Below are 12483 nucleotides of genomic sequence, written 5' to 3' on the forward strand. Positions count from 1 at the left end.
TCGCCGTGTTCTATCGTAAGTCCTTCCTCCAGTGTTCTTCACCACTGTGTCCACGCTCCTCTCCATCTTCAGCCTCCCGTCTCAGCCATGACCAGTTCGCCGCGCCTCCTGCGGCTGCGAACGCTGGATCTAGCGAATACTCGGCCGAGTGGATAAGCTCAACTCGCTTCTGGAGTCCGTCGGCTTCCCACGAGCTGGGGTATGTGCAATGGTGAGCCAGGTCCGGGTAGCGCGCCATGCACGGCAGCATGTTGGCGATGTCGTGCAGGATGGTGCGGAATTCCAGCGTGGCGCTGGCTTCTCCGGTGGCGAGGATAATACCCAAATCGTCAGGGCTGATGCCAATCCTCTGGACCCATTTGAGGTACTCCGATGTAAGGAAATACAGATGTAGTTTTAGTTCCAGCCAGGAAAATGACTGTTGATCTTGCCGTAGCAGATCGCCGAGCCCGAATTCAGTCTCTGTCGAAACACTCCTCTCCCTTGAATCACCGCTGTGGTGGCATCCGGTATGAGTGAACTCAGTGTGTAATGAATCTTTTGTAAAGCTAAACGTGGACGAAGGTCAGTTGCTGAATTCACGAATCACGACGATCGCAAACCGTCACAGATGGGGGCGTTGGAAAGAACTCACCTGATGAAGAAGACACCACGGTCTTGACCCTGAAAGTCCTGCATTTTTCCATCGGCAGACAATTGACAGACCTCACTTTTGCTACCAACTAGAGCCGCCCGACTCTCCGCGAGATACATCGGCTCCGATATGTCGTGTGTCCACGGTTCTAGGCCTGCGAAGACCTGCGCGTCGTTGAGATCATTGTCGAATAGCTCCCGATCGCTCCAAGACGCTATCAATGGCGCTGTGATGGAAACCCGTGAAATGCTTTCCTTGAGGATTGCCTCCGTTTCACTTTTAAGCCTGGAGATGAGCTCTGCCAAGGTGGCAGCGTCGTCAGTGGGAGCGAAGCCGAATGCGCGTTTCCAGGACCGCCAAGTTTCCTCAAGGATGCCAGCCGACTCTTGTGGGCGATATTGCTGGTCAAGAAGACGTCCCATCAGGTCGATGTATGGCTGCCCTCCGACTACTTTGGCCAGGTTGCGAGTCGTTCCATTGTTGAAGAAGACGGCAGATGCGCTGGGTAGAATGAGCGTGGGGACCGAAGAAAGAGTGCTGGTAATATTACTCACCCATACGATTGCCCGAGATCGAATCCGACCGCAAACTCTTCCTCTACAGGGAATTCTTCCACCCGCTGCCCGTATGTCACCTGGGGCAGTAAGAGGCTGACGAGGAGGGCTGTAAACCCTTGCATTTTGGAGTGCATTTCTGGATAAACGGCGCCAAGATGTGTGGAAAGTTTTGTTTGGAAGCCCGAGAGCGATGTGTTTGAAAAGAAAAGAACGTCAATTTTCTACAACGGAGGATGGAAGGTCTTGATCTTATGTGTTTGGTCCTTGGCGATCGTCGATCGTGATACACCACCGCAGCTTACCGCGTTTGAATCACCACAGAACGTCTAAGCGCGTATCAATTGACCACACTTGCAGGGGGCTCGATCTACCCTGAAACGCGATGTACAAACGTGCGGCAGTACTTGTAACTACTTGAAAACCGCCTTTGTGTTATTTTAGGACATACTGTGACCCTAGTTCCCCACAATGACTTTATCCTGCGCACCCGAGTGTTTATCTGTGTGCTTCCTCTAGCCCAGTAGATCAATGCATGATCCTTAGAATTCCAAGGAGCAAGCTATCGCTACACAGCCTAGCTAAGGTGCAGGTTCAAATGAGTATAAAAAATTAAAAAAATAATGCATGAAGAATACAAAGTGGTAAAAATATTAAATATGTAGGTGAAATAACTGCGCCTGCGCCTTAAAGCTTCGCTAAAGCTTGATTTTTAGACTCCCCTGTTTCGTGGCTAAACCTGTAAATGACATGCTCAAAATTACCCTCGGGAAACACATAGAGCCATTTTAACTCGTCATCTTCGTTGCAAAACACCCCGTGTTCTGCATCTCCTGGTATCCACAGCACCATGCCCTGCGATACTCGAGTTCGGTTTCCGTCAATTTCAATTTCCCCAGTTCCCGCCAAGACGTAGTAGATTTCCGATTGTTTATGTCGATGGAGGGCCAGTGTGCCGTTTGGAGGGCAGACTGCGACTCCTGCGCTCATGGAGTCGGTGGGAGTGGCCGGTGAAGACAAGAGAGTGTGCCATGTTGTATTTCCAAAGGATGACTCGGGAAATGATTCGGGAGGATTCTTTGGAGACAAGGTGTCAATGATAACTGGCTTATTGGATGTGGGACACATGTTTTGGAGAGATGGACAATGCTTCACCTCTGCGGGTAGCAATGCTTTCGTTCGGAATTGGCAAGATGAGCAATGGTATAGAGACTGAGACCTAGAAGGATTCCAGTACCCTTCGCACAACTATATAGTTAATCCTCTTCATCACAAAAGCGCGGGGTAGGTTAGCAGTCTGCATGCGGGACCCGGGTATGATCTTGCTTCCATTTCCATATTCGGAGAGAATATACGGATGCCACGCAATTCACCACCCGCTTATCTATGGTTAGTGGAGGCGTTTGTGGTGGACACCATCGTGAACCAATATGCACATTGCCCACCCACCCTACGCGAAGGGGTATTCATTTCCTCGCACCCTAGTTCGAGACGAACCACCCAAGTCTGATATGCACTTGAGCTAATCAGGATGGTCAGATGAGATGGCAGTTTGTCCAAGGCGATGAATGTGATATCTGGTGGCAACCGTCACACTTTGTTAGTCCCCGCCGCTAGAAAGGCCGAGGCTGGGTGGTGGGGAAAATGGAGCGTTATTACCCAAAAAGGAACTGAATTAACATGTCATGCATCCTTAGTCTTTCATCTCGGGACTCACGATTCATGAGGATATCGTTTGTATCTATTACTGTCACTATCGTCCAAAGACACCAGGTGCACCTATCTAATTGGCAGTACCTCGCACAATAACTCGGCATTATCGGCATCGCCGATGCTACCCCCAGAATCTGGGGGTCAAAAGGAACCTCCTGGCTCTGATGAACGTGTTGGGTATCTATCTGATCGATGATCAGTGCCTAAGTGTGGCACCGAAGAAAGTAGCAAGACATCAACAACCAAAGTGAGGCACAATATCCGTGGTACCCAATCCCGCGATCCTTGGCGCATATGGTGTATGTATTTGAGCAATTAAGGACGCTATAATAACAGGTTCGTGGCAATCTACTGTTATCAAGATGTGGTGCTTGGCTCATGGAGAACCGGGGCGAACCGCCATCCTGGTCTCATTTTGTCACATTTTGATATACGGCAACTGATCAGACCAAACGTGAAGTGCACACTCCAGTCGGAGAAGCTGATAATAGCGTATACAGAGATGTCTAAATGTGAAATATACAAAGGCTATGTTTTAGATGAAGAAAAAGAATGGGGTTGGATATACCAGCCTCTGCATTGGTGTGTAAACACGTTGGCTGATGCGAGAGGTCCCGTGTGACTGGATAATTCGCAAATCCTAACAAAAAGAGACTCTGTCCAGAGAAGGGCAAAAAGGAAACTCCGGTACAGGGAATCGAACCCTGAGCTCCGCGGATCAAGATGATCTCTCAGTAATGAGAGCGCGAAATGTTAGCCATTACACCATACCGGATGATGGTGGTTGTTGTTGGGTGCGTCGTTATTGCCAGCTAAGAAATGGCGCATGTAGTGGAGATGTGGAGCGTCGGCGGGTGTGGTGTGGATGGGCGGAGTGTAATGGTGGGTTCTCTTCGGTTGACTGATAATGGAAAAGGAGGACCGGAAACAAGAGAAAAGCATCTAAAATATGTCAGATTAATATTCTGTTATAGATATATATCTTAGAAATTGGTTTCTTGTATTTAGCAGCATGTTCCGATGTGGCATTAGCCCCAAGCAAATAAGCTGTCGTGTCGTCGGCTCGCCAGGCATACAACTTCGCAAACGGCGGGAATAAAGCCGCTGTCTGGCAGAGGTTTATATCAGACCAACGTGTTAGAATACCTAGTGATAGGTATTTAAATCACCTAATTGAGTGTTGACTGAAACTGGGAGCTGGTATAACCAAATAAGCCACGACTAAGCCCCGAAATTCCAATATCAATCAGGCCACCAATGAGGCCGGTTTGGCCCCCAACTTGTTGGTTCAATAATTTGCTCGCCTTGGCTTCCGTGGATTTTCCTGGTGATCCCTTCGTCCAACTGCGGGGTTGGTATTCCATCGCATCGAAATCAAGTCGGAGTTTGACACAAAACTCCGGCAACATTCAGTCTTGACTTTTCTCCTCTCCTATCGATATGCTTGCGCAGCCCCACAACGATCGTCCTTCTCGAACATATACAAACAATGGACATGGAGGGCAGGACGTTTCGCGTTCGAGGGATTCCCCTCGACTGGAATGATGAGCGTCTAGAGTCGTACCTGCAAGTGATGTTCCCCTCGTCAGTCCCTACGGCTAGATCGGTTGCACTCGAGACCCATCGCCGCTCGTTAACTGGGACCGTCATCTTCCAAGAGACCCCAGCCGTCCTTCAGAGACTCAACCCTGGAAAGACTTTCAACATCTTTCTGCCGAAGGATCGAACCGCGCGTCCTGCATACCTTAGTCTGGACGTTGATTTCCTCGGCATGACGACACTGTTCACACCTGTTGGTGAGGACCACAGAGTTGAGTAAGAGAAGTCGGTCGTCCTGGTCACAACGGCACGGGCTAACCGCCATAGTATCATTGCACTTCCCGGATTTAGCGGTCATGCGTTCGAATCGTTTCAAGAGACAGACGGAGATTATATGTGGCTGCGAGATGCCCTGCATTACGATCTCACAAGCGAGGCCGACGACCGACCGATGGCACGTGTCATGATATACGGATACGAATCGATACTCGCGGGGAGCCAAAACACACAGAATATAGAGGACCTAGCTACTTCGTTGATGACAAGCCTGCGTTCGTTGGCCACCAGCCAAACGAGTCGACCGATCATTTTCGTCGCCCATAGCTTGGGAGGACTCATTGTTAAACAGGTAGGTCTAACTAGTTGGAATGGTCCGCTTGAGTCGTGTTGGTAGACTGACGCATTCCACAGGCCCTGATCTCTTTGGCAAAGTCTGAAGACGAAGATGACAAGAAGGTGATTCAGGCAGTTTACGGGGTTGTTTTCTTCGGTGTCCCTCACGACGGAATGGACATTAGGTCTCTCATACCGATGGTTGGAGATGGATTGAACCGATTTATCGTTGAATCGATCAGCCATATCAATTCGCAGATTCTCACCATTCAGCAGCGGGAGTTCGTCAAGGCGCTTGGGCCTGAGGGAAACTCAGAAGTTGTCTGCTTCTACGAGACGATGGCATCGCCCACGGCACAAGAAGTCAGTATCCGGCTTGTTTTTCTCTCACCTCAAATTGTCTAACTGACTCTAACAGGATGAGAACGGCAACTGGACTATGACAGGCAAGCCGACAGTGCTAGTCACCAAGTCCTCGGCGACACATTGCCGCCCATGGGAAGATGGCCCGCAGCACACCTGTGCCGTTGCTCGGACTCACTTGGAGATGATCAAGTTTGGGCCTAACGATCCTGGCTATGATAATCCACGTGAGAGGATCCTAGGCCTGGCCCAACGGGCGGTGCGGAAGGGGAACGTATCCCAACGACCACCGGATGTTAACCCAACATCTGTTTACTCAACACAAGCTCCTCTTCTCCGGCCGCAATCAACCAGTGTTCATGGCATGAAACCCTCACGCCCAACCAGCCGCCTTGGCTTTGAGATCGCCATCATCTGCGCCCTTACAATTGAGGCCAATGCAGTTGAAGCTCTCTTCGACTGCTACTGGGATGATAATGGTCCCCCTTACGATAAAGCCTACGGCGATCCTAACGCCTACTCTACCGGTTCTGTCGGCCGTCACAATGTCGTACTTGCTTACATGCCTGGCATGGGCAAGGCTAACGGCGCAGCTGTTGCGGCTAACTGCCGCTCAAGCTTCCCCAACATCAGACTCGCTCTTGTTGTAGGTGTCTGCGGCGTGGCGCCCTTTGTGTACGGCAACAAGGATGAGATTGTGCTCGGCGATGTTATCATTAGCGACAGCGTCGTCCAGTATGACCTCGGACGACGTCTTCCTGAACGCTTCGTGCGCAAGGATACTCTTTCGGACTCTCTAGGGAGGCCTCCCACAGAGATCCGCTCACTGTTGGCGAAGCTCAAGGGTATCCGCCACCAGAAGGAACTCAAAGACCAGATGGCTAGGTACCTTGGTGAGCTCCGGAAAGAGCCAAAGTTGAAAGCAGAGTACCCAGGTATCCAGTACGATAGGCTGTTTAATGCGGCCTACCGTCATGTTAGCGACGGGGCGACATGTGAAGCGTGCGGCTGTAATGGCCAACTGATTTCTCGAGCTCGTCTCAACCAGGACTCGCCACAACCACAACCCGAAGTCCATGTCGGCATGATTGCATCCGGAGATACAGTGATGAAGGCGGGAAAAGAGCGTGACGATCTTGCGCGACAGGAGGGTGTCATTGGTTTTGAGATGGAGGGTGCTGGAGTGTGGGATAGCTTCCCGTGTGTGGTGATCAAGGGTGCTTGCGATTATGCCGACAGCCACAAGACGAAGGCATGGCAGAATTATGCTGCTGCGACGGTGGCAGTATGCGCAAAGGCGTTCTTGAGTCACTGGGTGCCTTCTGTCACTGCCGGTGCGTAACAGTGGCCAATTCGTAATCGTTGGAGAGGATTTACTGACATTCTTTCTTCCTTGGATAGAGCACGTTCCGGATCAATCTACCGGCCCTTGGTGTATGTAGATGATCTTTCCTTCCAGAATCTCGCAAAGTAGTCTTACAAATTTACAGTTCTCATTCCATTCGTGAAGAATGACGCTTTTGTTGGCCGGACCTCTACAATTCAGAAGTTGCAACAAGCCCTGGGCACGTCACACAGAATGGCCACGCTCTTCGGCCTGGGCGGTATTGGGTGAGTAACCCAGATGGCGGTATTGACCCATGGCTAACTAGAAAAGGAAAACACAAATTGCACTCGCATATGTCCATTGGCTCCACGAGAAACACCCAGAGGTCTCAGTGTTTTGGGTCTACGCAAGCAGCGCTGAGCGATTCCGCCAGTCATTCAGAACGATAGCGCGGGAATGCAAGATTCCAGGCTATGATGACCCAAAGGTAGATGTACTAATCCTGGTGAAGAGATGGCTGGAAAGCGATACCCGTGAGCAGTGGCTCATGGTGATCGACAATGCTGACGACATGGATCTTTCCTTTAATTCACCTAGCCCTGGACACGCCATCAACACAATCGCAAGCAATGGTGATTTCGCGGACTATATTCCAAGCAGCAAATATGGAGCCATCGTCGTCACAACAAGAAACAAGCAGGTGGGGGCCAGACTCACTAAGGGACTGAATCTGATTGAGGTGAATGGTATGGATGAGAAGGAGTCAACCAGCCTACTTCAGGGAAAGCTGGAAGGCGAACACTTCAACTCAAAAGATCTACCAGAGCTTTCATCAAAACTGGACCACCTCCCCCTTGCCCTTGCTCAGGCTGCCGCTTTCATCCAGGAGAACAGTATGTCGGTGGTTCGATACCTTCAACTGTTAGATGGCGATCAGAGACTGGTGGAGTTGCTCAGCGAGGACTTTGAAACTGTGGGAAGAGACTCAGACACACCCAAAGCCGTCGCAAAGACTTGGATGTTCTCGTTTCAAAAGATCCAGGGACAGAATGTCTTCGCCAGTGAGCTGCTATCACTGATGAGCCTGTTCGATCGACAAGCGATCCCAAGGGCATTCCTGTCAAACTATGGAGAGCGCAACAACAGCTTCGAAAGCCTCAAAGAGCTTGAACAAGCTATAGGCATTCTAAAAGCATTCTCTCTCGTCTCTGAAGAGAGCGGCGGCAATCTCAACATGCACCGACTTGTGCAGTTAGTAACGCGCAAGTGGCTCATTACAAAGAAAACCATCAGTCGATATGAGGGGCAGGCAATGCTAACTATGTCGTACCTATACCCAGATGGCAATTTTGAGAACCGTACCAGTTGTAGTGCGTATCTGCCACATGCCAATGCAGTCTTGAAGGGTTCTGCTAGTGAATCAAGAGAGGAGGCAGAGGCTAGGGGCTACCTCCTCCATCGCATGGCTGCATACATGATGGTGGAAGGAAAATGGAAAGATGCAGAAAAGCTGGGCGAGCAAGCAGTGGATATTCTGAAACAAGTGCTAGGCGAGGAAACCCCCGAAACACTTGCTAGCATGGGCAACCTAGCATGGACATACCGAAATCAAGGACGCTGGGGCCAGGCTGAGAAGCTAGGCCTGCAGGTATTCGAGACTCAAAAGCGGATTTTAGGCGAGGAGCACCCGAACACACTTATCAGCATAGGCAACCTATCATTGATATACCAAAGTCAAGGACGCTGGGACCAGGCCGAGGAGCTAGGCTTGCAGGTTATAGAAACTCAAAAGCGGATATTAGGCGAGGAGCACCCGAACACACTTACCAGCATAGACATCCTATCATTGATATACCAAAGTCAAGGACGCTGGGACCAGGCTGAGGAGCTAGGCTTGCAAGTATTCGAGACTCAAAAGCGGATTTTAGGCGAGGAGCACCCGAACACACTTGCCAGCATGAATAACCTGTTGATAACATACCGAAGTCAAGGACGCTGGGATCAGGCTGAGGAGCTAGGCTTGCAGGTATTAGAGTGTCAAAAGCGGATATCAGGGGAGGAGCACCGGGATACACTTGCCATCATAGGCAACCTAGCATCGACATACCGTAATCAGGGACGCTGGGACCAGGCTGAGAAGCTAGAGTTGCAGGTATTCGAGAGCCTGAAGCGGCTAGTTGGTGAGGAGCACCCGGACACACTTTCTTGCATGAGCAACCTGGCTGGTACTTGGTACGAGTCCGGCCGGTGTCATGACGGGATGGTTCTTCTGCAGGATTGCGTTCGGATATATGAGCGTGTCATAGGGCCTGATCATCCAGACACCAGGAGGTTATCAGAAATCCTTTCGAGATGGCAAGGGCCGGGTTCTTAGGCATGGCTTTTTGGTTGGATGTTAAATTAGCATAAATAGGGACACTAAGCCGTATTCCAGTAACAGTGGGTAGGCAGTCTACTACTACCTGGACCTGCTTTTCAACGAGGACTTCATTTATCTCCAGCATCTGTGGGAGGGATGAGTAGAAACCAGCAGCTCAGTCAAGGCCATCATCTCCATTAGATCTCTTCTCCGCGGTCTGCTAGCAATACAGAGAACTGTCTTCCCAATCACCAAAAACGATAGGACAAGCAAGTATGGTACAACAAGCACGGGAACGACAAAAAGAAACTCCGGTACAGGGAATCGAACCCTGAGCTCCGCGGATCAAGATGAATCTCTCAGTAATGAGAGCGCGAAATGTTAGCCATTACACCATACCGGATATGGTGGCTTATTGCTGGGAAGAGAGATTTTATTTCTAGGTATGGAGCCATCATGGCGCTGTGGCTACCCGTTATGCTCCCCTGGATTCCTCTGGATTGTATCAGAAGAAACGCGAAGTCCTCAACTCAGCACAGTTGTAAACACATGTATAAATGGAGGCTATTAAAAGAAACAGTCCATGTTAAATAACGTTCCCTCCCCCCCCCCCCAATTGAGCTTCTCTGTCGCTCCTGATAATTGTGCTCCTTCCAATCCGGTCTAATCATGCAAGAAGGCCTGTTTGACGCAAAGGCGCTGTCAAGCAGCAGATGGGCGCCAAACACTCCAGGGTTCCTTATTGCACAATCACCAAATAAAAATGCAAACATCTTCCGTCGTGAATTGAAAGACCAGATGTGTAAATGGTGGAATAAAGCAACGATGACTGATGCTCCAAACCGCTGAATCACTGTTGCTGAACAAAGGTGTGTTGTCACACGGCCAGTTAGTAGCTGGCAACTGGCTACCAGGCGTCCACCGTAGCCCAAACACTACCACAACACACAATAAAGCCAGAAACATCACCTGGACCCAACACCCCCCCCCCCTAAATTCGAGGATGAAGTCTCGTTTCCAGATTTCTCCCCAGGACTATTCTCTTTCTTGTCCTTAGCTATTTACCTCGCCTCGGAGGCAGCTCTCGTTAAGAACTTCCGGGTGAGAGGTAACAGCAGAATCATTCACTCGTTGACTAGAAGACCACGGATGTTTTGATCCGAACTGTTTTGAATTTGTTCAGCACAGTCGCAGAAGGAAAGAACACATGCGATAGAGGTGAGCATTCTCCAAGGGATAAGGAGTCTGTATCCCTGACTCTCTACTGACGTTGTGTCCAGAATCAAGAGTGCTCGGCTTCAAAACACAATCGAACTCGACGACCAAGTCCAAAACCTCCCTTTTCGCTCGAGATTCAGTCCAAATGGCTGTACCAGAAGATGACGACCAGCCCATGGTCGTACCTCCTGGGTACTTGATCCTCACTTCACCGAACGCCTGTGAGGATCTCACCTTCTCCTGCCCGCACGAAGGCTGTGACGGCTTCGTCTTCCCCTTCGCCGAACGATGCATTGAGCACGAGCTAGACTGGCACACTGGACCGTACCAGTGCGCAGAATGCAACACCAAGTTTGCTGCTGCCCCGGCCCTCAAGCGCCACGCTCGTGACAGCAAGCACAAGATCGAGTGGCAGTGCCGCGAAGCAGAATGCGACAAGCTCGGGACCGAGTTCGCGTCTAGGGCCATGTATCTGAAGCACGCGTTGGGCTCGGCACCTCACAAGCATGAAATACCCGTGGACGATTTGCCGGAATGCTTCATCGTTGATAACCCGCCGAGTAGCACCACCAAACGCGCTACAAAGACGCCTGCGAATAGACCCCAACCGGGAGAGTACATATGCAAGGAGCCTTGCTGCTTCTTCTACAAGACTGACTACGGCTGCAAGTCGGAGTGGAGTCGACACGCCAGCGCTGTATCACACATCTCCGCCTTAGCTATCGGCCAGGCCCTCCGCGACCGTCTGTCCTTTGGCGTTGCCCTCGACGCAGAACAGGAAGCGATCCGAAGCCTTCGATGCAACTCGGCCGACTGCCCGCAGTACGAGCATACGTTTGCGTCCACCACGGGGTTCTTCAACCACTTGAAGAAGCCTGAGCACCAGTCTGCCGTTGACGGCTCTGCAGATGCCGAGAACTCGAAGAAGGACGTGGGCGACGAGACCAATCTCCGGTGCATGCAAGTCGGGTGTCCTAAATACGGACGGCATTTCCTATCCAGTGTCGGATTTAAGTTGCACAACAGCTCGACACCACACCAGGCGGCATCCGAGAAGAACGGGGGTCCCAAGCCAGCAAGCCCCTTCACCACGCCGACCGGGAACTATACGACATCTTCCTTTTCTCCGATTGATCTCACATCGATGCCGAGCCCGATGAGCCCAAGCAGCCCCTCGACTGGCCGTGGCCCCAGCGTGCCTCGAAAGACCCCTGGCAAGACAAAGCTGCGCCTGACAAGTACCTCTGCTAAGAAGCGCGAAGAGGAGTTGGAGAAGAGAAACGCCGAGCTCGAAGGACGGGTGAAGCGATTGGAAGAGGAGTTTGAGAAAGTCCGCCATGTGCTGGACAAAGTCGGCGACATGTCTCTTGAGTGATTGTGTTTCTGTATTCAGGGTACACACCTCGAGCTGAGCGAGAGATGATCGAAACGTCCGTGGATCTCGTATGGATGGAAAGAGTGAGCTCAACGGCATCAGGGGAGCATGCCACAAGAAGGTCACCGAACGATCAAGTCAAGTTAGAAGAGCTCGTTGAGCAATGTGCCCAAGATGTTTGTCATAAAGTAGAGTAAAATTGAGACGGATAAAACGATCTCGACCTTTCATCTCACTACTCTTGGCGATATTTGTTCCATGTCCACTGCATGAAGCCTCATATACTGCGCCCGTAAAGATCCTACCCGTTCCGAAAGTAGGCCCAAATCCATATCCCTCTCAGATCCTTCCATAGAAACGCGGAAAATGTCGAAACCCCAATGCGATACCATCGCACGACCAAATAACAATGAAGCAACTGATAAGTAAATGGCTATCCTCGTCCCGATCAACAAGCAAATAAGAATGGGTCTCCCTGATCCTCCAAATCGTCTCATACACGCCAATGGCGGATGGAAGTGGCATAGAGGACGAAGATGAAACGATTCAGTATGTGAACCGTCTTCTGTTTCCTTAATGATCTTAGGGAGAAGCTGAACACGATGTCGTCTCCTCACTGGCGAGGCTTGGAGATCGTGTGCGCTGTGCTTGCCTGGTATCGAAGGGGAGGTCATCAGCCTCATCAGGTTCCTCAATGACCGGGATGGGATCAAAAATGATATTGGCCTTCGCATTCGCAGCAATAACGCGGGCCGCCTCTTCATCGTCGACCTCCTCAATCAAGATGAT

At 50.7% G+C, this 12483-nt stretch overlaps 5 protein-coding genes and 2 non-coding genes across 7 annotated transcripts; 2 read left to right on the forward strand and 5 right to left on the reverse strand.

Moving 5' to 3' along the window:
• Window positions 1-10: 10 nt before the first annotated feature.
• Window positions 11-1325, reverse strand: BGZ61DRAFT_534463 (uncharacterized protein; the record flags this gene model as incomplete). Its single annotated transcript, XM_046254151.1, has 3 exons — window positions 11-548; window positions 635-1135; window positions 1189-1325. The coding sequence occupies 3 exons, from the start codon at window positions 1323-1325 to the stop codon at window positions 11-13; spliced, it is 1176 nt and encodes a 391-aa protein (XP_046102504.1).
• A 550-nt stretch (window positions 1326-1875) lies between these two features.
• Window positions 1876-2316, reverse strand: BGZ61DRAFT_495519 (RmlC-like cupin domain-containing protein; the record flags this gene model as incomplete). The annotated part of the gene is made up of 1 exon (XM_046250900.1): window positions 1876-2316. One exon carries the CDS (start codon window positions 2314-2316, stop codon window positions 1876-1878), a length of 441 nt encoding a protein of 146 aa, XP_046102505.1.
• Window positions 2317-3583: 1267 nt separating this feature from the next.
• Window positions 3584-3676, reverse strand: BGZ61DRAFT_t140. Its single transcript has one exon. It is a non-coding gene; the product is annotated as a tRNA-Glu (tRNA).
• A 714-nt stretch (window positions 3677-4390) lies between these two features.
• BGZ61DRAFT_480053 (uncharacterized protein) lies at window positions 4391-9116 on the forward strand (the record flags this gene model as incomplete). Its single annotated transcript, XM_046249148.1, has 7 exons — window positions 4391-4716; window positions 4792-5068; window positions 5131-5415; window positions 5471-6749; window positions 6906-7026; window positions 7073-7635; window positions 7669-9116. The coding sequence occupies 7 exons, from the start codon at window positions 4391-4393 to the stop codon at window positions 9114-9116; spliced, it is 4299 nt and encodes a 1432-aa protein (XP_046102506.1).
• A 294-nt stretch (window positions 9117-9410) lies between these two features.
• On the reverse strand, window positions 9411-9504 carry BGZ61DRAFT_t139. The gene has a single exon. It is a non-coding gene; the product is annotated as a tRNA-Glu (tRNA).
• Window positions 9505-10545: 1041 nt separating this feature from the next.
• Window positions 10546-11658, forward strand: BGZ61DRAFT_282764 (uncharacterized protein; the record flags this gene model as incomplete). The annotated part of the gene is made up of 1 exon (XM_046238477.1): window positions 10546-11658. A coding segment is annotated over one exon (1113 nt), but the record flags the coding sequence as incomplete, so codon positions are not given.
• A 255-nt stretch (window positions 11659-11913) lies between these two features.
• Window positions 11914-12395, reverse strand: BGZ61DRAFT_455259 (uncharacterized protein; the record flags this gene model as incomplete). Its single annotated transcript, XM_046246358.1, has 1 exon — window positions 11914-12395. A coding segment is annotated over exon 1 (451 nt), but the record flags the coding sequence as incomplete, so codon positions are not given.
• Between the last annotated feature and the right edge of the window lie 88 nt (window positions 12396-12483).

This window comes from Ilyonectria robusta, assembly GCF_021365365.1.
Source record: "Ilyonectria robusta strain PMI_751 chromosome Unknown BGZ61scaffold_14, whole genome shotgun sequence".
Classification (NCBI taxonomy): Eukaryota; Fungi; Ascomycota; class Sordariomycetes; order Hypocreales; family Nectriaceae; genus Ilyonectria; species Ilyonectria robusta.